Source organism: Durio zibethinus, chromosome 18 (genome assembly GCF_047325235.1).
Source record: "Durio zibethinus cultivar Kanyao isolate XHJ-2024 chromosome 18, ASM4732523v1, whole genome shotgun sequence".
In the NCBI taxonomy this organism is placed as follows: Eukaryota; Viridiplantae; Streptophyta; class Magnoliopsida; order Malvales; family Malvaceae; genus Durio; species Durio zibethinus.
The window spans coordinates 13,389,313-13,416,972 of NC_143179.1; the positions used below are offsets into that span (position 1 = coordinate 13,389,313).

The 27,660-nt window shown below is 35.3% G+C and overlaps 2 protein-coding genes across 5 annotated transcripts; one reads left to right on the forward strand and one right to left on the reverse strand.

Moving 5' to 3' along the window:
- Positions 1-193: 193 nt before the first annotated feature.
- Positions 194-19,031, reverse strand: LOC111299673 (putative oxygen-evolving enhancer protein 2-2). Of its 4 annotated transcripts, none has more exons than XM_089747653.1 (4): positions 18,654-19,031; positions 17,795-18,027; positions 17,650-17,700; positions 194-646 (listed from the first exon to the last, which is right to left on the reverse strand). In XM_089747653.1, the coding sequence occupies exons 1-4, from the start codon at positions 18,754-18,756 to the stop codon at positions 386-388; spliced, it is 648 nt and encodes a 215-aa protein (XP_089603779.1). In that variant the 5' UTR covers positions 18,757-19,031; the 3' UTR covers positions 194-385. The 4 variants fall into 4 exon arrangements, with proteins under 4 accessions (XP_089603779.1, XP_089603780.1, XP_089603782.1 ...); XM_089747654.1 differs by having other exon boundaries at positions 18,663-18,899; XM_089747656.1 differs by lacking the exon at positions 18,654-19,031 and adding an exon at positions 18,119-18,642.
- Positions 19,032-21,007: 1,976 nt separating this feature from the next.
- LOC111299672 (reticulon-like protein B8) lies at positions 21,008-25,930 on the forward strand. Its single transcript, XM_022895013.2, has 6 exons — positions 21,008-21,146; positions 23,094-23,287; positions 23,364-23,544; positions 23,672-23,813; positions 24,402-24,471; positions 25,599-25,930. The coding sequence occupies exons 2-6, from the start codon at positions 23,104-23,106 to the stop codon at positions 25,766-25,768; spliced, it is 747 nt and encodes a 248-aa protein (XP_022750748.1). The 5' UTR covers positions 21,008-21,146; positions 23,094-23,103; the 3' UTR covers positions 25,769-25,930.
- Positions 25,931-27,660: the final 1,730 nt, after the last annotated feature.

Below are 27,660 nucleotides of genomic sequence, written 5' to 3' on the forward strand. Positions count from 1 at the left end.
AATAAATTTATTCCGAATTAAATTGGGTAAAATCAAATTAACAAGTAATTACATCGGCACCAGTTTCGATAATGCCCGAATCGAATAATTTAATTTACGTAAAGTATGATTTGGATGCCAATTTCGTATTTATTTACTAATATACCCATAAAACTCAACACTTTCAATTTCTTCTCTATTCTGATGCGATCACTTGGTAAAAAATATATAGCGAAAGGATTCCTCTTGAATTATGTGCCAAGAAATATTCAGATATCCCCAAAGTTTCCTCAAAAATACAAAAATTGAAAACAAAAGCTTTGGACGGGAGTAGATCCATGATAGACAAACTCAAATCCAACATGATTTCTAAGAAGATTTACATAAAATCTCTCCTTTTAAGTTTTTAAGCAGCACTGAAGGAACTTGCAGTGCTCTCCACAAACTTTCTAGCTCCTTTAAACCACCTCTTATCTCCAGCTTGTGCCTTGCAAATGTAAAGCTTATCATCATTTACAGTGGCTGTAATTAGTTGGTGCTTGCCACCTTCATCTCCATCAGCAGTTCTCGTCAACACCGACAAGAAGTAGTACTGTTTCCCACCAACCACAGGAGTCGAAGACTCCAATATATTTGCGGTTGCCACGGCATTGGAGTCAAAGCCACCCTGACCGATTCAAGTATATATGTAGGTAGACATTAGAGATTTGCTTGTAATCGGAAAAAGAAGCCAGGAAGGAAATTATGAGAGAGACAAAAAATAGTTCCTGTAGACACCCAATTGGGTCCGGCCCAAATCAATTGGGCCTGGCCCAAATCAATTGGGCCTGGCCCAAATCAATTGGGCCTGGCCCAAATGGGTAAGCCCAATTTAATTTTATCTTGTATTTTTTTTTTCTTTTCTTCTTCTTTTGTATTTTATGTATTGTATTATTTATTATTATTATGTATTAATATATGTATATATTTATTTATTTATTTTTTGTTAGTATTTATGTGTATTTTATTATTTATGTATATATATATATTTTATCTTTTTTATTTTATTCATTTTTGTATTTTTACTTATCTAATTATATATCTGATATATTTTTTTATTATTATTTATCCTATAATATCTGCTGATTTATCTTCTCTAATTATCTAGTTTTTTATTTTATTTGATTTTGATTTTGGAGGGCTGAGATTGAAGGCTGAAGAATCCCATTGGAAATGGGAATTCAATCAGAAGAGTCCAGTGGGATTCAAAGATTGAATTCCCGTCCAAGGAGGAATTGGGATTGATCAGGAACTCCTGATCAATCCCTATAAAAGGGACTCTGGAACAGAATGCAACACACAGAAAACAGTAAGCAAAGCTACTGATTTAAGAGAAAAAGAGGCGTATAGGAAGCTAGGAAAAGTTTAGGAGTGGTCTGGGAGTGAGGAAAAATTTTTAGAAATTTTTGGCGAAAAATTTTTCTGGAAATTTCTGGGAAATTTTCAGAATCCGGCGAAATTTTCGGCGAAATTTGAATTTTCTGGCAACAATTTCGGCAAACATTGAAGTTTCAGGCGACCTACCCAGTTTTCGACGAAGAATCCCAGAAACCGGCGATCTTCCGGCCAACTTCCGGCGAAATTTCCAGATTCCGGCGACATTTTCCAGAATCCGGCACCGGTGTTCTTCGATTTTTAGAGAGAAGGGAGAGAAAAAGGGAAGAAGAGAGAGAGAGGGAGGAGCGTTCTGCCGAAAAAACGAAGGTGATTGCCTTTTATACCCTCCCAAAACGACGTCGTTTTGGCCTTAAGTAACCCAGAGGATCCGCGCGTTTTGCCGAACCCGACCCGACCCGGGCGTCGACCTGCTTTCTGACCCGCGCGTGCCAGCCCCCCTCCGAGCCGAGCCGAGCCGAGCCAAGCCGCTCCCCCGAGCCGTTTTCTCTTCCTTGAGCCGAGCCGAGCCGAGCCGCGATCCAAGCCGCTCCAGGTTTTTTTTTTTTTTTGTTTGAATTTTTTTTATTTCTTTGTTTATTTGTTTATTTTATTTTTTATTTATTAGATTAGGTTTATGTAATATTCTTTTTTTTATTTTTTATTATTTTATTTTCTTTAAATAAAAATAAAAAATTCCAAAAAAAAATATTTTTAGGGAAAAGTTGAAAGTATCAATTTTCCTCAGAAATAAATTTCAAAAAAAAAATATTTTTAGGGAAAAGTTGAAAGTATCAATTTTCCTTAAGAATAAATTTCCAAAAAATATTTTTAGGGAAAAGTTGAAAGTATCAATTTTCCTTAAAAGAAAAATAAAATTCCAAAAAAAAAAATATTTTTAGGGAAAAGTTGAAAGTATCAATTTTCCTTAGAAATAAATTTCCAAAAAATATTTTTGGGGAAGAGTTGAAAGTATTAATTTTTCTCAGAAATAAATTTCAAAAAAAAATATTTTTAGGGAAAAGTTGAAAGTATCAATTTTCCTTGAAAATCAAAATTTCAAAAAAAATATTTTTGGGGAAAAGTTGAAAGTATCAATTTTCCTTGAAAATCGAAATTTCCAAAAAAATATTTTTGGGGAAAAGTTGAAAGTATCAATTTTCCCTACAAAAAAAATCATTCTTTCCTTCCTTTCTATCTTAATTTTGATTTTATTTTTTTTCTTTTAAATAATCCGACGACGGAGCCTCTGCAAGTGAAACAGTAGTTTTTCTTGCATACTCTTGAGGTGAGGGAATTTTCTCAATTTTTTGCTAAAAGTATTAGAGTCAATTGAGAATAATTTTCAATAATTAATTACTTGATAAAATTTTAAGGCTTTTGGATAACACAAATTTAAGCTGGTACCATCTTTTGATGGGCGTTGTGAGGGTGCTATAACCTTCCTCACACGTAACCGAACTCCCGAACCCTGTTCTGGTTTGTAGACCTGAACCTATTCTTCTAGGGACCCTTAAACTTAGGTGTTCCCTGAAAGGACAGATTCTTTAGGTGGCCAATCGCACCTAGATAAAAAAGATTGGTGGCGACTCCCTAAAGTCAATGTCTAGCGATAGATCCCCGGATCTAGACGTTATGACAGCTTGGCGACTCCACTGGGGACACTGAGAGTCAGGCCAGCAAATAATTTGTGTTATCCAAAAGCCTAATAAAATTGAACCCTTTTGTATATATGTATTATTATTCATTCATGTTTATTTACATTGTTAATTATGTCATTCATATGCATGTGCATAACATGAGCTCTACACCCGAGCTCCGTCCATCTAGGAGGGAGTAAAGTAATTATTGCTTTCGTGAGGTCTAATGCCTCCGCAGTGGCTAGCGAAATACTCCCACTCAAATTGAACCTTTTCCGCTTGTAGCCTGTAATGGGTGAGGATTAGGGTGCCTTACTAGTCTGTGATGGACAAGGATGTAAAGAACAATTTGAGGACCTTTAGACTTTAACCCTAAAACCACATATAGTGAACCTTAAGAGTGCCTAACCCATAGATAGAGCTATCACTCTTCCCTGTTAGAATTGACCAAAAGCTAAGATCCATCCTTTTACTTTGTGTGATGTTTAAATTTATTTTGTTATTTATTCTTTTTCTGGGTATACTAACCTTTTTTTTTTCTTTTGCATTGGTTCATGTGCATATCATAAAGTTGCATAAAGAATATTTGCCTGAAAAACGATCTTCAACAAATTTTTTTTCATGGATACCAATGAACGCCTAGTTTGTTCTTCATCAGTATTAGCACCCTGTGGGACACCTAACGAAGTAAGGGCCCTGTCAGAAAAGACCCAACTGAAGATGGGAGATTGCTTGCCAATTGGGTATGAGTCTACTCTGTCTCAAGAAACATCTATCCTCCTCAAACAGAATAATTTAGAAGATTTGGTTGACATCTGGAAGAAGATGAGTCCGTCAAGACAAGAGCAGTTTTGTCAGAAACATGGGCATATAGCACACCTTCTAGCAGTGGCTGTTGATGATCAACTAATTAGAGCTGCAACACAATTCTGGGATCCTGCATACAGGTGTTTCATCTTTAATGAAGCTAATATGACTCCCACCATAGAAGAATATTCGATCTTGTTGGGTTTGCATCTCAAGACTCCTGACAAGATATATGTCAAAAAGCATAAGTCAGGATTTCGTAAAAGTCTGGCTCAACTCATGGGGATAGACAAGAAAGTTGTGGATTCTCATACAAAGAAGAAACATGAACAGGTTTGCCTACCTTGGAAGTTCTTTTATGAGTTTCTGATGCAACATGCCGGTGAAGAACGGTGGTTAGACATATTTGCCTTGACTATATACGGACTGGTAATCTTTCCAAAGGTCTTGGGACATATTGAGATAGCGGTGGTTGATTTCTTCGAGAGTGTGATCAATGGCTGTAATCCTTCAACGGTAATATTAGCAGAGACTATCAGATCTTTGAGTTATTGTCATCGAAATGGAGGACGTTTCATAGGTTGCATACAGCTATTGTACTTGTGGATGAAAAGCCATTTTGAACAAGGAAAAGGTGCTTTCTCGAAGCTTTATATCCGTAATCGTTTTCCGATCAAAGAATTCTGTGAAAGTGGGTGGTCAAAGCGGAAGTCTAAACAAGAATGGATAACGTTCTTACAAAAGTTGGAAAGTGCCAGGGTGAGATGGTTGGCCCCATGGATGAATCGTGAGCCTATGTTATACCAATGTGGGGATAGTACAGTGGTTCCGCTTTTGGGTCTATGGGGAGTGACGAATTATGCACCACTCCTAGTAAGAAGGCAATTTGGGGGAGAACAGTTCATTCCTATGACTTATGGGCTTCATCAATTAGACTTCTCTTACAGTGAGCCTAAAGCATTTCAGAGGGTGAATGAGATGATCAAAGCATGGAAAAATCCCCGAAGAGTGAGTCCTGGACCATTCACTGATAAGGTCACCCCAGGGTATTTGGTTTGGAGAGCAAAGAGAAGACAAGAAATGGTATTCACTTATGAAATCTCTCAACAGCCAACAGAAGAAAAACTTGAAGAGACACCATCAGATGTAGAGCTGACAACAAAAGAATTTGAGTCTGAAAAGAGCCAGTTAAAGCAAGAGATTCAGAAACTTCAAGAAGAAAAAGCCCAGTGGAAAGGTAGAGCCGAAAGGTATGAAGTTGAAGTTCACAAGATTGCTAGAGAACGTGATACAGCTACTGAAGATCTAGCAAAGTTACACCAGGAGCATAAGAGGCTATGTGTGAGGGAAAGAGCCAAAGGGATAACCATTACCGAGCTGACTGAGGAAAATACAAGACTGAAGCAAGAGTATGCCGAATTGGAAGAAGAAAGTACCGAAGCACAGGCAGAACTTAACATGCTGAACAGTTATTTGAGCGGGCTAAGTCAAAGGTTGGAAGAACAAGGAGATCGCATCGCTGCATTGGTCAGAGAACATAGAGAATTATCATACCAAGTCTGGTGTGGTAAAAGAGAGAACCTAGGAAGGCAAAAATACATTGAGCACTTAACAACCCAGATCCATAAAGGGGTGTGTAAGGCAAGAGAGATGGTGGAAGAGGCAGAAGCATTAAGACAAGTGGTGGCCCCAGTAGGAGAACATGGACAGCGTCTGTTGAACTTCATAGAAGAAGCCAAAGCCCAGTATGAACAGATCAAACAATTTTATGGCTATAATTCTAGAGGGATAAACTCAGTGTAGATCAAAGTTTTTTTGGAATAAATGAAATTTTTTAGTGGAATACCGTTTTGAGGCAAATGTTCTTTGCATACATGCATTTCTCATTCATTACATTTCTCATTCATTACATTCTCATTCATTGCATTCTCATTCATTACACTTACAAAATAACCATGTGATGATCATGCCAATTTACTGATTCTAAGATATGGTACTCAAGGTTCCAAGATAGCTCCGTCTAGCAAAAATCTTGTCCATCGATTCAACACAAGATTCAGAGTAAGGCAAATGGAGCAGGAAAATTCTCAAAGATTTAAAAAGATAGAGAAAGCCCAGGAGAAGATTGAGGGTGAGCTAAGCAAGATTCTGGAGGCTCTTAATAACATGAACAAAGGAAAAAGAGTTGAAGGAAGTACAAGCCAACAAATTCCCCCATTACAAGAAATAGCTGACCCCCTGTACCCTCCAGGTTTTGGCCCACCTCAAGCTCAGTCTGCCCAAGAGGTCCCACCACAACACTTCGTATATCCAACATATCCTGGAATGCCATCGACTTTCAACCCCGGGCAGTATAATAGCTATCTAAATCCTGTCTTCACTGAAAAGGCAGCAGAACCAATTCCTGATTTAGATGATTTAAAAGAGAAGGAAAGGGAAAAGATGAGGGTGGAAGCTGAGGAGAGTTCCAAGATTAGCATGCTAGAGCAAAGGCTAAGGGCCGTGGAAGGATTTAGCTTCTATGGGTCAGTTGATGCTGCGGGGCTCTGCCTAGTTCCTGATGTGGTTATCCCCCATAAGTTCAAGGTACCAAAATTTGAAAAATATGATGGTACAAAGTGCCCCAAAACCCACATCACCATGTATTGCAGGAAGATGGCAGCTCATGCACAGGATGAGAAACTCTTGATGCATGTTTTTCAAGACAGTCTTACTGGCTCTGCGGCCAGATGGTATGTTCAACTGGACAGGACTCGCATTCGCTCTTGGAGCGATATGGCGCATGACTTTATCAGTCAATACCGACATATCATCGATTTGGCTCCAGATCGTTTGTCTTTACAGAATCTGGAAAAAAAGACAAACGAATCTTTTAAAGAGTATGCCCAGAGGTGGAGAGATATTGCTTCTCAGGTACAGCCTCCTCTGACCGAGAAAGAAACTACAGTGCTATTTGTTAGCACTTTAAAACCTCCCTATTATGAAAAGATGATAGGGAATGCAACAAAGAATTTTACCGATATGGTAATTTCAGGAGAAATCATTGAGAGTGCCATCAAGAATGGCAAACTAGAAGGGAATGAAGCATCTAGCAAAAGAATCCCAAAGAAAAAAGAAACTGAAGCTCAGGCTGTGAGCTTTGATAGACAGCAACTTAGGGGTTATTCGCCCTACCCCCCACCAGAATATCTGCCCTATCACCCCACTGTAAATAACACTTCTTTTCACCCATACCAACCACCATACCCCCAAACCTATCAAACCTCTCATAGACCCTAAAACACCATGTACAGTTCTAACATTCAACCCACCCCAAAACCATAAATTCGCCCAACTAACGCTGCTGGTGGCTCGCGGGAGCAACGAACCACTCGTGAAAGACCTGTTTTTGACCCTATTCCCATGACCTATACGGAATTATACAAGGAGCTCTACAACAATCATTTGATTACTCCAAGTAAATTGGAACCCCTCAAGCCACCTTACCCAAAGTGGTATGATCCCACCGCCCACTGTGACTACCATTATGGGACTGCTGGTCACTCCACCGAAAATTGCACTACCCTGAAATATAAAGTGCAACGGTTGATTAAGGATGGGATGATCTGCTTTGACACTGGAGGGATGACTGCACCAAATGTTAGTGGCAATCCTTTGCCAAATCATAATGTGAATGCTATAGGTGAAGAGCATGAGCGCCATGTGAAGAAAGAAGTGGTAGATATTAAGACACCTCTCGATCAATTGTTTGATGTCTTACGAAAAGTAGACATGATGCAACTGGTAAGTCCACACAGCTAGCATGGAGCATATATAGCTGGTACTAGTTGTAAGTATCATAGTGGGGCAAGAGGCCACTCCATTGAGACCTATAAACAATTTCACCGAGAGGTGCAAAAACTCCTGAATTCACATCAGATGGAGGTCTACGAAGAAAAAGAAGGCTTGAAGAATACTGAGGTGTGCATGACTGATAGGCCTGAAAAGCTATTTCCCAAACCAGTGACAATTCGATGTGGAAACAAACCAAAATCAGTCATAGACAAGCTCCTCCCTAGGCCAGTAACTTTTAAAGTCCCGACTCCTTTTCCATACAAAGATGATAAAGCTGTGCCCTGGAGATATGGATGTGACGCTGTAGTGCAGGGGCAAAAAGAAGAGGTCTCCAAAGCCGATGCTTCTAACATTACTGGTGTAGGAAGCATTACTCGAAGTGGGAGATGTTACACCCCAGAAATGCTAGAGAAGGCTAAAGAAGGAGAAAGACGAAATAATCCAGAGATAGAGCCTGAAGAAGATCAGCCAAAGCCAGTATCAGAAAGGGAGGTTTGTGAATTCCTGAAGCTGGTAAAACATAGTGAATATTCAGTTGTGGAACAGTTGAATAAAATGCCAACTCGAATCTCATTATTATCACTGTTGCTGAACTCAGAGCCACACCGAAACGCCTTATTGAAAGTGTTGAATCAGGCATACGTGGCACATAACGTGTCTGTTGAATATATGAACCACCTGGCTGGAAATTTAGTCATGTCAAATCACATTTCATTCAACGATGATGAGATTCCTTCGGAGGGAAAAAGAAATGCCAAGGCTCTGCATATCACAGTCAAGTGCAAGAGTCATATCATAGCCAAAGTCCTTATCGATAATGGTTCTGCCATCAATGTCATGCCTATGTCAACTTTAGCAAGGTTACCCATTGATTACTCTCATATGAAGAACAGTCAGATGATTGTGAGAGCCTTTGATGAAACCAGAAAAGAAGTCTTGGGGGATATTGAAATGCCCTTACAAATTGGGTCGTGCACCTTCAATATAAAATTTCAAGTGATGGATATCTCTCCATCCTACAGCTGTCTGTTAGGAAGGCCATGGATTCACATGGCAGGACCTGTACCCTCTACTTTGCATCAGAAGATCAAATTCAATGTGAAAGGTCAATTAGTAGTGGTAGTTGGGGAGGAAGACATGCTAGTGACCCAACCATTGAACACTACATATGTAGAGGCTGCCGAAGAAGCATTGGAATGCTCCTATCGATCTTTTGAATTGGTCAATACTGTAGGTGAAGGATTTCAAAGTCAGCTTTTTTCAAAGATAGTGGTGAGCCAAGTCATCAACAAAGGCTGGTGTCCAGGACTAGGGCTAGGCAAAAATTTACAGGGAATCAAAGAACCTCCAACAATAGCAGACAATAACGACATGGTGGGCCTAGGCTATGAGATGGCAGAGTGGGAAGTCAAAAGAAGGCCATCAAGAAAAACAGCTAGACTGATGTTTATCCCATACTTGTATGAAACCTTCAGACCTGGAGGATTCATGTACCCAGTTGCAAAGGAAAGTGTGGAAGACGATTTTGCCCAGTTAGCCATTAATGCTGTTGAAGATGAAGTGGGGGCTAATCAAGAGGAGTGGGTTCGCCTTTGTCCACAAGACTATGAGCTGAACAATTGGAGTGCCATTGAAATGCCTCTGACTTTTGATTTTGATTCAATGTAATAGTAACATCTCAATAGCTTTTGCCCAAGGCTATGGGGTGATCTTTTTTGTTTGGGCCATTCATCATTTATTATTTTTAATAAAAATTAGGAAGTATGCATTTTCATTCATTTCTTCTTGTGTCTTCATTTTTTTTCATCTCTCCAAGCACATCTTGCCAACATATCCCCATTTCATTCAATTGCAGGTCTTTAAATGAACATGAAGATAATCATGATAACAATCAAGAGGTTAGCTTTGAGAATTCAATCAATACTGATGAACTTGATAATGAAGAGAATTTTGAAGAATATGTTATGCCTCCGGACCTAATGAAGATGATTGAACAAGAGAATAAGCCAATTGAGCCTCATCAGGAGGTAGTGGACTTAGTGAATCTAGGAGATGAAGAGAATAAGAAAGAGGTCAGAATAGGTACTTCACTTACATCTGAAGATAGGCAACGGTTGGCAGATCTACTTCGTGAATTTGTAGATATATTCGCTTGGTCTTGCCAGGATATGCCAGGACTGAGCACAGAGATAGTGGAGCACAGATTGCCCCTAAAGCCAGAATGTAAGCCAGTTCAGCAAAAACTGAGACGGATGAAGCCCGAAATGCTGCTAAAGATTAAAGAGGAGGTGAAGAAACAATTTGATGCAGGTTTTCTACAAGTGGCCAAGTATCCAGAATGGGTAGCCAATATAGTCCCAGTTCCTAAGAAAGATGGAAAAGTACGAATGTGTGTGGACTATCGGGACTTGAATAAGGCTAGCCCAAAGGATAACTTTCCTTTGCCTCATATTGACACACTGGTAGATAACACAGCTAAGCATTCAATTTTCTCTTTTATGGATGGTTTCTCAGGGTATAATCAGATAAAGATGGCTGCAGATGATATGGAAAAGACTACTTTTGTGACCATGTGGGGAACTTTCTGCTACAAAGTCATGCCTTTTGGATTAAAGAATGCTGGGGCAACATATCAAAGGGCCATGGTAACACTCTTCCATGATATGATGCACAAAGAAATCGAAGTGTATGTAGATGATATGATTGCAAAGTCTTGTGGGGATGAAGATCATGTCACCAGCCTCAGAAAGTTATTTGAGAGGTTGAGAAAATTTCAGTTAAAATTAAACCCAGCCAAGTGCACCTTTGGGGTAAGGTCAGGGAAGTTGCTAGGTTTCGTGGTCAGTGAAAGAGGAATTGAAGTTGATCCCGATAAGATACAGGCCATCCAGAATTTATCGCCTCCCAGCACACCAAGAGAAGTTCGAGGTTTTTTGGGGAGATTGAACTACATTTCTCGGTTTATCTCTCAGCTTACTTATAAATGTGATCCCATATTTAAGCTTCTCCGTAAGAATAATCCTGGGAAATGGAGCGAAGAATGTCAGGAGGCGTTTGATAAGATTAAGCAATATTTATCGAACCCTCCAGTGTTGGTGCCACCTGTTCCAGGGAAACCTTTAATCTTATACTTAATTGTATGTGAAAGTTCAATGGGATGTGTGCTGGGGCAGCAAGACGAAGCTAGCCGAAAGGAGAGGGCTATTTACTACCTGAGTAAAAAGTTCACAGAATATGAATCCAAGTATTCTTCATTGAAGAAAATGTGTTGTGCATTAGCGTGGACTGCCAAAAGACTCAGACAGTATATGCTTTATCACACTACGTGGCTCATAGCAAAACTGGATCCCATTAAGTATATCTTCGAGAAGCCTTCTTTGTCTGGAAGAATTGCTAGATGGCAAGTAATGCTCTCGGAATATGATATTATATATATGAGCCAAAAAGTAATAAAAGGGAGTACTATAGCAGAATTTCTTGCAGATCGTGCTACTGAAGAGTATGAGCCGATGAAGCTAGAATTTCCTGATGAAGACTTAATGACTATTTCTCAACTGAAGGAAGGGGAGCATGTAGAAAAATGTTGGAGAATGTACTTTGATGGAGCTGCTAATGCCTTGGGACATGGAATTGGGGTAATTCTGATTTCTCCAGAAGAACGATATTATCCTGTAACAGCGAGGTTAAATTTCAATTGCACAAATAACATCGCTGAGTATGAGGCATGTGTCATGGGTTTGCAAGCTGCTATAGAAAGAAGAGTAAAAGCACTGAAAGTGTTCGGAGACTCAGCTCTAGTTATATACCAGTTGAAACGAGAATGGGAGACGAGAGATTCAAAACTCGTTCCGTATAATAAGTATATTCTAGAGTTGACGAAACAATTTGAAGATGTCCAGTTCGATCACTTACCTCGAGAAGAAAATGTGATTGCTGATGCATTGGCTACTCTGGCTGCAATGATTCGAATTAATGATGACACCGACATTCAGCCCATCAAGTTAGATGTTAAGGATATACCAGCGTATTGTTCTAATGTAGAGGGGGAAGAAGATGGAAAACCCTGGTATTATGACATCTTACAGTATGTCAAGGATCAGCAGTATCCAGTTCATGCAACAGAAAATGATAAAAGGGTCATCCGAATATTGGCTATGAGCTTTTTCCTAGATGGGGATATCCTTTACAAAAGAAGCAAGGATCAAGTACTATTGAGGTGTGTAAATGAGACTGAAGCGAAAAAAATCATTGAAGAGGTGCATGATGGAATATGTGGGGCACATACTAGTGGGCATATGATGGCAAGACAGATTATGAGAGCGGGATATTACTGGTTGACGATGGAGAATGATTGCATTGATTATGCTCGTAAATGCCATAAATGCCAGATATATGCTGATAAGATTCATGCTTCGCCGTCTGCTTTACATGTTATGGCACCACCATGGCCATTTTCAATGTGGGGCATGGATGTCATTGGTCCAATCACCCCAAAGGCTTCTAACAGGCACAGATTCATTTTTGTGATGATAGATTACTTCACAAAATGGGTAGAAGCAGCTTCATATGCAAACGTGACACACTCCGTGGTTTGCAAGTTCATAAAAAAAGAGATTATCGGTAGATATGGACTTCCGGAGAAAATCATTTCAGACAATGCCAAGAATCTAAATAGCAAGATGATGCAAGAAATATGTGCTCAATATAAGATCAAGCATCATAACTCGACACCATACCGTCCAAAAATGAATGAGGCAGTTGAGGCAGCCAATAAGAACATAAAGAGGGTTTTGGAAAAAATGATCGAGACTTACAAAGATTGGCATGAGAAGTTACCATTCGCATTGCATGCATACCGAACGTCAGTTCGCACCTCTACTGGGGCAACCCCGTTTTCTTTGGTTTATGGGATGGAAGCTGTACTACCAGTGGAAGTAGAGATCCCCTCTTTGAGAGTTTTAAAAGAAGTTGAGTTAGAAGAAGCTGAATGGATTCGTGAACGTTATGAGCAGTTAAATTTCATAGAAGAGAAGAGATTGACTGCACTGTGCCATGGTCAGCTATACCAAAGAAGAATGATGAGGGCTCATGATAAGAAGACTCGGCCTCGTTGCTTTCGAGAAGGAGAGTTGGTTTTGAAAAGAATTCTCCCAATCCAGCACGATAGTAGAGGAAAATGGACTCCGAATTAGGAAGGGCCGTATGTGGTGAAACAGGCTTTTTCGGGTGGAGCATTGATACTGACTGAGATGGATGGAAACGATTTACCCCATCCTGTAAATTCTGATGCTGTGAAGAAATACTATGCTTGAAAAAAAATACAAAAAAAAATAAAAATAAAAAAATGAAAAATGGAAAAAATGAAAAATGATGAAAAATGAAAAAAAATGGAAAAAATGGAAAAAAAGAAAAAAGTGAATGAAAAAGGAGGACTCAAGGCGAAAACCCAAAAAGGACGGTTTGAGTCATAGGGGGTTGTCTAAGTTGAAAACCTGAAAAGGCAGCTTAGATAAGGAGGATACGGCATCGAATTTAAAAGTCTGCTGATATAGGGGCTAACAAGTTCGGAAGAGTTCCAAGTTGTTAAATACATCAGAGGGTTGAGTTTTCAGAAAAGACTTTGAGATGTGTTATCATTATTATCTGATTGTTCATTTTGGGCTTTGTCCCCATACCTATCCTTGTAATTCTTTCTTGACCAAAGTTTGCCAACATTTTGCTAATAAGAGACATTCTATTCCATTCTTTGTGTCTTTTTTCTTATGACTGTTTCTCAACATTCAGATTCTTTTCTTCTTAATACCCCACCATTGAAGAAATGTGCAAATGCATTCTTACTTTTTGAATTTGAAATAATGATTGATGAATGAATAACAACAGGAAAGATTTTTACATTACATTGAATGAGTCAAGAGTGAAAAAGGCAGAATCGACATGTTCAGTTCCTAATTAGGAAATTGAATCTAGGAAGAGATTTCTTACAAGAAGAATGTGAGTGGAAGAGACAATTGAGAGCTACACTGGTTCGATCTTAGAAGAGCAGTGCAATTGGATCCTTGAGGAATCAAAGGGCTTGACACCCAAGAAAAAAAGAGCTTGAGAAACTTGAGTACCATACATTGAATAGGAATTAATTGGTCAACATTTGCATGGCATGCATTGAAATTCATATGCATTGCACAGCATACACTACTTTCAGGAGAATATAGTGTATAAATTCAAGAAGCAGGGGTGTTCCAACATCCCACATGGAGAAGAAAAATATGAAGATATTTTGCAAAACTGAAAAAGAAAAAGCTTGTCAGGTAAGTTCCTAATCCTTGAAATAGGATGTCTTTTGGTATCAGGGTTGATTTATAAGACCTTTGGGCATAATCTCCTGAAATCCCTTCAAACACAACTTTCAACTCCTTCGGACATGATTGTCTAGGAGTATTTACTTTTCAAAGTTCGTTGCCTCTGTTTAGAGGAGCAATTTACTTTTCAAAGTTCGTTGCCTCTGTTTAGAGGAGCAATTTACTTTCCAAAGTCGTGGTGCCTCTGTTTAGAGGAGCAATTTACTTTTCCAAAGTCGTGGTACCTCTGTTTAGATGAGCAATTTACTTTTCAAAGTTCGTTGCCTCTGTTTAGAGGAGCAATTTACTTTTCAAAGTCGTGGTACCTCTGTTTAGAGGAGCAATTTAGTTTTCAAAGTTCGTTGCCTCTAATTTCAAAGTTCGTTGCCTCTGTTTAGAGGAGCAATTTACTTTTCAAAGTCGTGGTACCTCTGTTTAGAGGAGCAATTTAGTTTTCAAAGTTCGTTGCCTCTAATTTCAAAGTTCGTTGCCTCTGTTTAGAGGAGCAATTTACTTTTCAAAGTCGTGGTACCTCTGTTTAGAGGAGCAATTTACTTTTCAAAGTTCGTTGCCTCTGTTTAGAGGAGCAATTTACTTTCCAAAGTCGTGGTGCCTCTGTTTAGAGGAGCAATTTACTTTTTCAAAGTCGTGGTGCCTCTGTTTAGAGGAGTAATTTACTTTCCAAAGTCGTGGTGCCTCTGTTTAGAGGAGCAATTTACTTTTCCAAAGTCGTGGTACCTCTGTTTAGAGGAGCAATTTACTTTTCAAAGTTCGTTGCCTCTGTTTAGAGGAGCAATTTACTTTTCAAAGTCGTGGTACCTCTGTTTAGAGGAGCAATTTACTTTTCAAAGTTCGTTGCCTCTGTTTAGAGGAGCAATTTACTTTTCCAAGTTCGTTGCCTCTGTTTAGAGGAGCAATTTACTTTCCAAAATCATGGTACCTCTGTTTAGAGGAGCAATTTACTTTCCAAAAGTCGTGGTGCCTCTGTTTAGAGGAGCTTTGGTAAAAAAAAAAAAAAACAAAAAACAAAAAAACCAAAAAAACAAAAAAACAAAAAAAAAACAAAAAAAATAAAAAAACCAAAAAATGTTGAGTTGAGTCTTGATTGGGTGTCTACGTCTTTGCGCAATTTCTGTTTCACAGAAAATGTGCAAAGAGGGGCAGCTGTAGACACCCAATTGGGTCCGGCCCAAATCAATTGGGCCTGGCCCAAATGGGTAAGCCCAATTCAATTTTATCTTGTATTTTTTTTTCTTCTTTTCTTCTTCTTTTGTATTTTATGTATTGTATTATTTATTATTATTATGTATTAATATATGTATATATTTATTTATTTATTTTTTGTTAGTATTTATGTGTATTTTATTATTTATGTATATATATATATTTTTTATCTTTTTTATTTTATTCATTTTTATATTTTTACTTATCTAATTATATATCTGATATATTTTTTTATTATTATTTATCCTATAATATCTGCTGATTTATCTTCTCTAATTATCTAGTTTTTTATTTTATTTGATTTTGATTTTGGAGGGCTGAGATTGAAGGCTGAAGAATCCCATTGGAAATGGGAATTCAATCAGAAGAGTCCAGTGGGATTCAAAGATTGAATTCCCGTCCAAGGAGGAATTGGGATTGATCAGGAACTCCTGATCAATCCCTATAAAAGGGACTCTGGAACAGAATGCAACACACAGAAAACAGTAAGCAAAGCTACTGATTTGAGAGAAAAGGAGGCGTATAGAAAGCTAGGAAAAGTTTAGGAGTGGTCTGGGAGTGAGAAAAAATTTTTAGAAATTTTTGGCGAAAAATTTTTCTGGAAATTTCTGGGAAATTTCCAGAATCCGGCGAAATTTTCGGCGAAATTTGTATTTTCCGGCGAACATTGAAGTTTCCGGCAACCTACCCAGTTTCCGGCGAAGAATCCCAGAAACCGGCGATCTTTCGGCCAACTTCCGACGAAATTTCCAGATTCCGGCGACATTTTCCAGAATCCGGCACCGGTGTTCTTCGGTTTTTAGAGAGAAGGGAGAGAAAAAAGGAAGAAGAGAGAGAGAGGGAGGAGCGTTCTGCCAAAAAAACGAAGGTGATTGCCTTTTATACCCTCCAAAAACGACGTCGTTTTGGCCTTAAGTAACCTAGAGGATCCGCGCGTTTTGCCGAACCCGACCTGACCCGGGCGTCGACCCGCTTTCTGACCCGCGCGTGCCAGCCCCCCTCCGAGCCGAGCCGAGCCAAGCCGAGCCAAGCCGCTCCCCTGAGCCGTTTTCTCTTCCTTGAGCCGAGTCGAGCCTAGCCGCGATCCGAGCCGCTCCAGGTTTTTTTTTTTTTTTTATTTCTTTGTTTATTTGTTTATTTTATTTTTTATTTATTAGATTAGGTTTATGTAATATTCTTTTTTTTTATTTTTTATTATTTTATTTTCTTTAAATAAAAATAAAAAATTCCAAAAAAAAATATTTTTAGGGAAAAGTTGAAAGTATTAATTTTCCTTAGAAATAAATTTCCAAAAAATATTTTTGGGGAAAAGTTGAAAGTACCAATTTTCCTTAGAAATAAATTTCAAAAAAAAAATATTTTTAGGGAAAAGTTGAAAGTATCAATTTTCCTTAAAAGAAAAATAAATTTCCAAAAAAAAAATATTTTTAGGGAAAAGTTGAAAGTATCAATTTTTCTTAGAAATAAATTTTCAAAAAATATTTTTGGGGAAGAGTTGAAAGTATCAATTTTCCTCAGAAATAAATTTCAAAAAAAAATATTTTTACGGAAAAGTTGAAAGTATCAATTTTCCTTGAAAATCGAAATTTCCAAAAAAATATTTTTGGGGAAAAGTTGAAAGTATCAATTTTCCCTACAAAAAAAATCATTCTTTCCTTCCTTTCTATCTTAATTTTGATTTTGTTTTTTTTTTTTTAAATAATCCGACGACGGAGCCTCTGCAAGTGAAACAGTAGTTTTTCTTGTATACTCTTGAGGTGAGGGAATTTTCTCAATTTTCTGCTAAAAGTATTAGAGTCAATTGAGAATAATTTTCAATAATTAATTACTTGGTAAAATTTTAAGGCTTTTGGATAACACAAATTTAAGCTGGTACCATCTTTTGATGGGCGTTGTAAGGGTGCTATAACCTTCCTCACACGTAACCGAACTCCCGAACCCTGTTCTGGTTTGTAGACCTGAACCTATTCTTCTAGGGACCCTTAAATTTAGGTGTTCCCTGAAAGGACAGATTCTTTAGGTGGCCAATCGCACCTAGATAAAAAAGATTGGTGGCGACTCCCTAAAGTCAATGTCTAGCGATAGATCCCCGGATCTAGACGTTATGACAGTTCCCAAAATCTTCTATAACTATGTTAAGTGTCCATTCTTTTTTTTTGCATGTGTCCACTCTTTTTTTTTTTTACATACAAAGGAGGTTACATCCCGGGAGGATTTACATTCAGAACCTATTAAATGCCACTTTTGTCTATTAAATGCTATTTTTTAAGGGTGATTGTATAAACCTGAATTAAGTTTCGAGTTACATCAAGTTTCCACTTTGCAAGCGATTTTGGAAACATACATGACTAAAAATGCCGACCTAACTTCCCTTTTAATTTCCTTTCTTTTTCTCTTTTGATATGTTAGTGAATTACCTCAGCATCAGTTAAGCCAGAATATGCTTGTTTTCCAAGCAGATAGTCCACCTGCAAAGATTCATGAGAAGCAAATTAATCAGCAAACATTATATTCATAATTCTTGAAAGGACCAATTGTGGACATACAGAAATCATAATATACCTTTGAGAGGAATTCCTTGGGGGAATCGAAGTCAGTTATGGACTTCTTGTCAGTTGGAGTGACCATGACAGCAGCATTGCTGGTTGAGTCGAAGCTGTCCTCGTATCTGAGGACTTGACCTGCGTACTCTACCTCTTTGTTTGGGTTCCATTTTGATGGTATTGACAGCTTGAACCCATCCCCATTGTGTGGTAAGAAGTCTGCGTTTATTTTTGGCTTACCAAATACATTAGCTGCAATCAACCACAATTTCAAGTCATTATATCCAAAATGATGATCTACAAATGAATTATCCCTATTTCATTTCCCATATAATATCATTACCCTCATGGAGTGCATGAGGCCAAAATGGCTGCTGACATTGCCTTATTACATGTTAATGCGATTGGAATACGGATGATGACCTCTAAAGCAATATAATTTGTTTTTGAGTTGGTGAAAGGGGATTTGAACCTGCTCTTTTGAATAAAAAATCATGCATCAATCATTGACTCAAATGTTGGGATTCTTTAAAGCACCATAGACCTCATAAATAGAGTATCTTGTACAGATTTCTGCAGTTAAGCATACCCTCTTACAAAAACAATCATGATCTGGTCTGGGTGTCTTCTCCGTGCAAAAAAATTAAGATTAAAGTAGCATTTTTCCAAATATCATGAAAAATTATAGCTTGATTCTTGGAGAGTTGGAACTTGCAAAAGAGATTCAAAATCAAAGGCATAATCTGTATTTAATTGCAGGTTATAAGAGACAAATACACAAATTAACACGCGTGTATAATAGTTATAGAAGAACACATTAATTATGGCGTCCATATTCCTAAATTTAATATTACAACGAGAAAGAGAAAAGAAGTTACCAGCATCACCATAGGCTGCATCAGCAGGAGAAACCTTAGAGCCAACAGCTGCAACACCAATGAGCACAGTGGGAGCCAACCTACAGGACAAGGCTTCCATCATCCTCTTGGATCGCCTGCTTCTGAGCCTTGCAAACTAGCTGGCTTGGCTTCATGTTTGCAGCTTGCCGCTGTGATGATGATGATGATGATCTGCTTGTGGTTGTGAGTGCATGGTGGTGCAAGAAGCATGTGGTGGAGTACATGCTGCTCTTTCCTTGTTTTACACTTCGAAAACTTTTCTCTTTTGGCTGTGCTTTTTGCTTTGTGTATAAAACTAACAGAAAAATGAGTGGGACTTTTGGTTTTTTTGATATGAGAAGGGAATTGGCTTGTCTTTGGATATTGGATGATGAAGGGGGATCAGACTATTAATCTGGGATAAGCTTCTTGAGGCTCTTATTGGTGCCATGTGGCTTGAGTTACTCTTTAACAAGTCCACGTCGGACTTCATTTTGGAATTAGGGGAGGCGATGACTGGACTTGGAGGGTTGTCGGACATGGCACCTCAATTAGGAAAACACCACATTTCAAGAATTATCTTAATGATAAAAGTTCGGTTGGATTTTTTTTTTTCAGTTTTTAATTTATTTTTAAAATATATCGAATTAAAAAATATATTATATGTTTAAATTCTCTTTAATTTATAATTTTTAAATATTAATTTTAATAATATTTTAATTGATTCAAAAATTCTTTTTAATAATACATAATATTTTAAAATTTTAAAATTTTATTTCCATTGGAATCAAATTTTTAAAAAAACTTAATTAATTCAATTAAAATTCTATCGTTTTTTGTATGATTTAAAAAATGTGTGCTTTTCTCGTCTCATTTACTAAATGCTCCATATTTTTTTTTATACGGATCCATTTAATATATTTAATATTTTTTTCAAATCTTTTTTACATGGTTGCTAGCCCAAATGTCTTGGACAGTAGCCCAATTCCTTATGTGTAATGAAGTTAACATTTTTACTCTAACCTTTTCAAAATTTGGGTGAACTTTGGCCGTAGCCCAACTCTTCTTGAACAGATTTATCTATGGACACCGATTAACATTTTAGTCGACCAAAAGTTGTTGCTATTCGTTTTCAGTATTTGGAAAAATGCAAAAGTTCAACGTTAAAAATTAAAGCAAAACCATGAAAATGTGTTTTTTTTTTTACGTGAAACTTTGAAAATATTTTGAAAATACCAAAAGAATACGATTATTAGAATCATATTGTGTTATTAAATAGTAAAATAAAATTATCAAGTACAATGATATTATAATTATTAGACATTACAAATAAGATTAAAAAAATAACATATATGTCAATTTTTTAAGACATATTTAAAAAATAAAAAATTAATTAAAAATAAAAATAAAATATATTTCTATCTTTTAATTTTATTTATAAAATTAAAAATTTACATTAATAATATATAATATATTAAAATTAAAAAATTACATTAATAATATTATTCCCTGTTTCCACGTGAAGGACTATTGAAGATTAGGGGAGTAAAAATAATAGAATAAACAACTACCCGTCAAGCCGGCAGTCAGAAGATGCCTACGCTACGACCCAATTCAATATTTCTGTGGACATCACAAAAACAAACATGATAAAAACATATTTAATTTTACGAAATATTTGTATTGAGAGAAGGAAAAGGAAAATAAAATAAAATAAGTAATGAAAATAGAAAAAATAATTTTTTGTTTGAATAAAATTTTAATTTAAAAAAATAAATAATTAATAATTAATAATTTTTATTTTTTAATACTTTAATTCGAGAAAAAGTTAAGTAAAAGAAAGTTAATAAATTTTATTTTTATAAAAAAATTATTATATTTATATTTTTATTATGATATTAGATTTGATTATATAATTAATATCTTAAGCAAAGATAATTTTTTTTATAAATATTTTATATAACATCATAGTTTATAAATATTTTATTATTTTTTAAGTTTTAATAATAAAAAAATAAATTATTATAAGGATAAGTTAAAAAATTAAATTAAATATAAAATTTAAAATAAATCAATAATTAATTAATATATCTTATCATATTAAATGTATTTAATTTTATTTAAAAAAATTTATTTATATAAATTAAGTAGTATGAAAATATATTTATATATTATATATTATTTTATTAAAAAATTATAATTAAAAAATATTATAATAAATTATTTTTTTCATTATTTATTTAAATAATAATTATTAAAATTCATTTTTTATTAATTTTAACTATAAAAAAATACATATACCTTATTTTTTCTTTAATAATTTTTTTTTCTTTTTCTTTCTTTTATTAATATTTATCCGTAACGTTACTTTTTAAAGTTGCAGGGAGTGGAAGTAACGCACAGGTAAAAGGTCGAAGTACTTGATGCCTCTTTCCATTTCTTGTCTGTTTATGTCAGCCACTCTCCTCAAACAAATCGCCAACTCTCTCCCTGGTTAGTGCTCTTTTGCCTTCCTTCCAATCTTTTTTTTCCTTTTTACAAATGATGCTATTTTCTGCAGGAATTGCAATTCCTTGATCATGGATTTTTTTTATCTTATATTTTATTCTAGTAAAGTTCTAACTTTTGATTTCTGGGTTGTTAAAATTTTTCGAGTTCTTGTTGGTTTTGTTTGGTTCCTGATTTATTTTGTTTGCTTTGGTCCTTGCCTTCACTGCTGTCCCTTCCTTGAGGCTTAACTATTTCTGAGGATTCTTGTTTTTTAATTGTAGTAACATATTCTGGCAAGCTTGAGGATACCAAATATTTTGTTTGCTTTATTTCTACTACTATTTCTGTTCTTTTTTTTTTTTTTTGGGGGGGGGGGGGGGGGAGGGGGTTGGTTAAGGTTCATGTATTGAAACACAGTTCAAATATTTCTCTAAAAAGCGTTAAATGCAATGTTAAAGCATACTGGTCGGAACAAGAATTTGGAGGTATAACTTACCTTTTTGTTATTTCTTTTGCTTTTTGGTTTCTGAGACAAAGAGTAAAAAAAAGTGTTTTTACATACAAAAATAAATAATAATATTTTTGAAGAGTTAAGAATTGATGATGTAATTTTTTTGCTGAGAAATACATGATGTTTACTTTTATACAAAACATGTTACAATTGCTGGTGCATTTTAGTCATTTATTCCTTTTCTTTAATCAATTATGAAACCTTAATGTCTCGCTGGTTGCACACTGTGCTGCAATTGGCTTAATGAAAAAGTTTCTATTGTGAAAGGTGAAGGCAACTCCAGTAAAAGGCTTTTTTTTTGGGGGGGGGGGGGGGGGGGGTTATTTGGAAAATTTACGTATGAATTTTTATGCCGACTGCCATCTAGAATAACAAAGTCTTGACCAAATGCTGTGTAGGCGAAACACAGATGACAAAGAAGCATTTGGGAGAAAGGATATCATAAAACAATTAAAAAATTTGTTAGAATTTGAGAAATTAAAACATCTGCCTGATCTATTTAGAAGACAAGGGTAGATGGACACCTTCTTTGTGGTCTATGGAAGCAACATCTTGAAAATTGGCTTTGTACCTAGCCTAAACCTCTAAAATTCTAATTCATGATGGTTATTATATGGTATAGCTGCATATGTTTTAATTGCTAGACTCATCACTCAAAAACCATGTGTATAATAGCGGTTAGCTAAAATGGAAAAGAACAGGATGCAATTCGAATGGATACTAGATTTTTTTTTTTTATCAAAAATAGAGAGAGACTTATGCTACTGATCTGAGATCTGAGTTATGACCAACCAACTGTCTTGGCTTTAGCATTTGCCCAATAAATTAAAACATGATTATTGTTCAACCAACATGTAGTGGGCCAAGTCTGCTTAGATATTATCTGAAGCAACTAGCAACCATAGGTTCTCTTGCAAAAAGACTAACCATGTGCTGGATTTGGGATTCTTGAAGCTTATCTATTCCAAGGGTCTTCCTATTGTAGCATTGATGTAGTTGTAGTTTTTGACAATTAAAATTATCAACTCTTGATGAGAAGTGATATTTGGGCTTCAGAGGAAAGAAACAGAAAAATCAAATTGTCTTGGAGGAGTGAAAAAATATTTGATCTTATAAACATCTCATGGTGGATATGGCATGGGATTCATCTAGCTAACCAAAATTACTTGGAATTGTTGCTCATATTTCAGTTGAGTGTTTAAATGTGTATACCGAGAAGCTAAAGCTAAAGCAAAATGATTTTTCTTTTTTTGTGTATGTATGTGTGTGTGTGTGTGTGGTAATAGACTTTAATTATCAAAACTCAATATTTGAAAAAAGAACCCTTTTTCCAAAAATATTGCAAAATATACCATTAAAAAAAGGAACATCAAATTATTTGTTAGATTTTACTATATTGATGGGATTTCAGGGCTGATAATTTCTCTATTTTCTTGAAGCACAAAAACAATGCCTGAGAAAATAACCTCAGAGGACTTTTTGAACAATCTAGTGGAGACCATTGCTGATAGTGTTTCTAAGCAGAAATCTGTGTCTTTTTTTGAGGAAGAGAAATCAAACTCAGTTGTCTCTAGCTTCAGTCGGCTTTTTGGACGTCAGAGGCCTGTCCACCATATTTTGGGGGGTGGAAAATGTAGGACTTTCTACTCTTTTCTTCAGATTGCTAAAAACACCTGCATCGATAAATTTTGTTACTGTAAATTGTGCAGCTGCTGATGTTTTGTTATGGAGGAACAAGAAGATCTCAGCCAGTGTTTTGGCTGGTGCAACAGCAATATGGGTTCTATTTGAATGGCTTAATTACCATTTCCTGACTCTTCTATGCTTTGCCGTGGTTCTTGCCATGCTTGCTCAGTTTGTTTGGTCAAATGCCTCTGGTTTACTTAACAGGTAACTCAGAGGTATCCTTATGTGCTGTTTTTACTTTTTGTTATTTATTGCTCTTTAAGGTTTTGGTACTCTTGTGTGCTGCTGGTGGGATTTCAATTTTTTTCAATAACTTACTTCATGGCAATAGGTCACCTTCTCAAGTGCCACGCATAGTTTTGCCCGACGAATTATTTGTCAGCATTGGCAGGTCATTTGGTACTGAGGTGAACCGAGGTTTACAGTTTCTGCAGGATGTTGCATGTGGAGGAAACTTGAAACAATTTCTTGTGGTAGGCTCTTGAGACTTTCCTAGTATTCTTCCCTTCACAGCCATATATTTGCAAAGTAAATGGTCCTTGCTGATCCATGAACCTGTTAAAATTTCCAGCATATATTCTAGAAACATTCAACAAACTCTTAAGCCATGTATCCTTAATGCAAGGAGGAAAAAAGTTGTGATCAATTTCTTTATGCATTCTATTTGCTATGCATTCTTCACTCTTTCTTTAATTTGGTTCTCAAATTTTTCGTTATTTATTTGGTTGTAATTGATTGTTAATATTTGAAAATATTAAAGTGATATATGTCGATAAATGGCCCTTAATAACATAGTATTACTGCTTGCAACTTTATAGACAATCCAACAAAAAGTTTGACAATCAAATGAAAAAAATATTTTCTGAACAAATATCAGCACTGATGATCCAAAAGGCAGAAAATAATTGAAATGTTTTAGGCCTTTAAAGAACATTATCAACTTTGCTTACAATCACAGTATGTGGAGGAAGAACATTATAGTGAATCTGCATTCCTAGTATCTTTCATCTGTCACACTAGATTTGCTGGAGTGAATTATTAATGATCAGAAAGCTTTCCAGGTTGTTGTAAGCTTGTGGGTTGCTGCTGTTTTAGGAAGCTGGTGCGACTTTTTGACTGTTTTGTACATTGGTAAGAAATTTTATTAATTTTATCTCGCAACATGGTAATACTCTGATAGGTGGTTGTGTGCTCTGAACATTGTTAAGCAGACAAATTCATTTTATGTTTGGAACAAATGGGTTGCTTGTGATTGAAAGTTAAGAAAGAAGGGACCCTAAAACCGTGACAACAGGCAAGAAGTTGTAGTGTTGTTGATATCAAGTTGATCTGTTGGGATTTGGTTTGTTGGTCCAATAAATTTAGTTGTGCTAATTGTCTGCAAACTGATTATCTATTTGAGCTTAAAATTTAGCTGATTTTTCTTGGTTGGCATGAACATGACCACGAATATTAGCTGCATGCATTTAGCAATCCCTTGCCCTTTCTCTTTGTTGCATTTGAAAGTTTCAACTCAAATAAGTAGTGCCTCAAAAAGATCATGGTCCTCCGACTTGCAAGCAACACCAGTGCCAAAAAAAAAAAAAAAATCTTCTCTCAAGTAGGAATTGAGATTTCCAAGATTTGTCTATAGTTTAATAAAATTTAAAGATTATAAAATGTAATTAGTGACTGAACTTTTTCAAAGTGGGAACTCTAGCCTTGAACTTTTATTTGTTTTCGTCAAGTTATTCCATCTAATTATAACCAAAACTTGTGATAATTGATGCAATCAAGCCCATCAGACAATAAGGTTGTTGCCCTTGAGCTAGCATAATCAATTTGGGCATTTAACATCACCTGAAATTGTGGTTTGCTGGATCTATGATCAGTTTGGTCTGGTACAAATATGGACAAGTAAAATTTTCAGGGATTTTGATTTTTTTTTTTTTTTTGGCATCATGATGTAAATGATGGCATGCTCTCCACATTGTGGATAAATCAATGGTCCATGTGACCAATATATATGGGTCTAGAGATACTTTTATCTTATTTTTTTCATCTCATGGAACAAACAGGAAAGGTATTCTTTACCTTACTTCCTGAAAAATATCCACATATGCCAACAGTTTCGTGGTCTGTCGGTAGATTATTGGATTCTTTGTTCCAGTTATTAGAGTTCAAATCCTGAAAGCCTCATGAACCCAAAAAAAATAAATGTGCATATCTGTCTCTAAGTGCTTTGGTGTTGATCTTGTAGTTTTTATTTTGCTTCTCAGGTTTTGTTGCGGCCCATACGTTACCAGTCCTGTACGAGAGGTATGATGATCAAATTGATAGCTTTGTTTACAATATTTTTGACCAGTTTAAAAGTCGCTATAAAAAGCTGGATGCTGGTGTCCTGAGCAAGATCCCCAAGGGAAAGTTCAAAGTTAAGAAGCATGATTAGGTGCAATTGGTAACAATCATTAGATCTTCGGAGTTTCTCTAGCATATCTTAATTTTGTTGGAGATCCAATAATGCAGTTGCCATATCTGTAGAATATGTTTTTGATATGATACTTGAATAAATGGTGTGTTATTGTGATATTATCACTTTGGATATCGGAAACATCTTGCCAAATTCAGCTGCTAGATTTAGAAGTGACCTGGGTCTTAGTTGCACTTGATGTTGAAAAGGAGAAACCCCAACCAGCTTAAATCCTGCCCGATATCTAGATATGACAATTTGTGTATTCGTGTTGTATTTATGTCGTGTCCAAATATAGATATAAAACAAATGATTAAACATGTCAAAACTTAAAATCCTAAGACAAGATGTGCTTATTATACATATACATGTAATATGATACGATTAATATGTTTAAAATTAATTGAAACATGAACACAAGAAATGCATAGTAACTGATCATTCCCTTGATATGTTGTCATTATACCTTCGTTAGGTGGCATATACATAACAGATATAATCAAAATGTTATCCTTCAGTTAGATGATCAAAATATAAAATCTCGAAGATGATCAAAATATAAAATTTTCAAAAATTAAGTGATCAAAAGATAATTTAATCTAAATAAGTTTTATTGTTATCGTTAAATTGTTTTAATTTAAATTAATTAATTAGCATATTTGAACTATTCAAAATATAATATCTGTGTATATGGCTCCTCCTTTGAATTCTAAATATATCAATATCAACTTTAAAATTTGCTAATTAATATTCTTTGAAGAAATGAGTTTTTAAAAGATTGATTTTTTATTTAATAATTACTTATAAGGTCATTCGCTAATTTTAGAATTGAAAAAAATAATTCTAAATAAAGTCATAAATTTCAAGTTACATTCTCCCATTATAAAAAACCAGAAAAACTTATTTGATTTCGCTTGGATTATAATTTTATTCTTTATGAATAAATAATAAATATTTATTAAATAATATCTAAGTGAATAAATCAACAAATTCATTTAATTGAAACTCCACTTATGTATAAACTAAAAATTAAAACTTAATTTCTAATGATATAAACCAAGAATGTAAACTCAAAATATTAAATTTAAATAACACTAAAAATAAATTATATTCATCCACAATTAATTAGTTTATGGATATCATGAATTCATAAGTGATTAAATTTATGGATAGTTAAATTCAATGATAATTAAATTCATGTAATTTAACAAAAAAGAATAAGAACATAAATGAATAGTATCCATGAATCCAATTAATTACAAATAATATAATCTCTTATAACTCATTTAACTTAATGAACATATGACAATTAAAGACACGTGTCATTCAATTAAGTATTTTAATTGACTAAATATCATCTCATTTCTCTTAGACCCTAAAATAATAGTAGGGTATAAATATGATTTCTAAGAAAAAAAAAACACAATTATTTTTAATTTTTAAAATGATTATTAACATAATAAAATCGTTTTCATTCTTAAATTATCATGATAAATTTAAAACTAACAAAATTAAATTTATCTCAACTGATTATAATATTATACCCAATTTAACCTTTAAATTATAATTTAAGACAAAAATGACATGAATTTGACTTTAATTTTAAGTGGGATAACTTTAATGTATTTGTATATATATTAAGATTTTTTACATTTACCACCCTAAATTGTCCCCAATATTATTCAATTGTTGGAGTTTAAAGTTCCAATTTGGAAGCATTAAATTTTAAAGATGATAAGAATGATTTTTAAGAAATAGAAGAAGATTGTCAATAATGGTAATCGAACGCTTTTAAGAGGATTTGTGCCTCATAATTATACAACAGAATTATTTTATAATTTTAATAACATTACATTATTATTAATTTTTAG

Excerpts from the sequence above, each read along its gene's own strand:
- LOC111299673 (XM_089747653.1), bottom strand. The coding sequence starts at position 18,756 with ATGATGGAAGCCTTGTCCTGTAGGTTGGCTCCCACTGTGCTCATTGGT. Across the intron at positions 17,701-17,794 it reads CCAAGGAATTCCTCTCAAAG|GTGGACTATCTGCTTGGAAA; the intron begins GTATATTATGAT and ends GAATCTTTGCAG. Across the intron at positions 647-17,649 it reads CTGGCTTAACTGATGCTGAG|GGTGGCTTTGACTCCAATGC; the intron begins GTAATTCACTAA and ends TGAATCGGTCAG.
- LOC111299672 (XM_022895013.2), top strand. The coding sequence starts at position 23,104 with ATGCCTGAGAAAATAACCTCAGAGGACTTTTTGAACAATCTAGTGGAG. Across the intron at positions 23,288-23,363 it reads TATTTTGGGGGGTGGAAAAT|CTGCTGATGTTTTGTTATGG; the intron begins GTAGGACTTTCT and ends TAAATTGTGCAG. Across the intron at positions 23,814-24,401 it reads ACTTGAAACAATTTCTTGTG|GTTGTTGTAAGCTTGTGGGT; the intron begins GTAGGCTCTTGA and ends AAAGCTTTCCAG.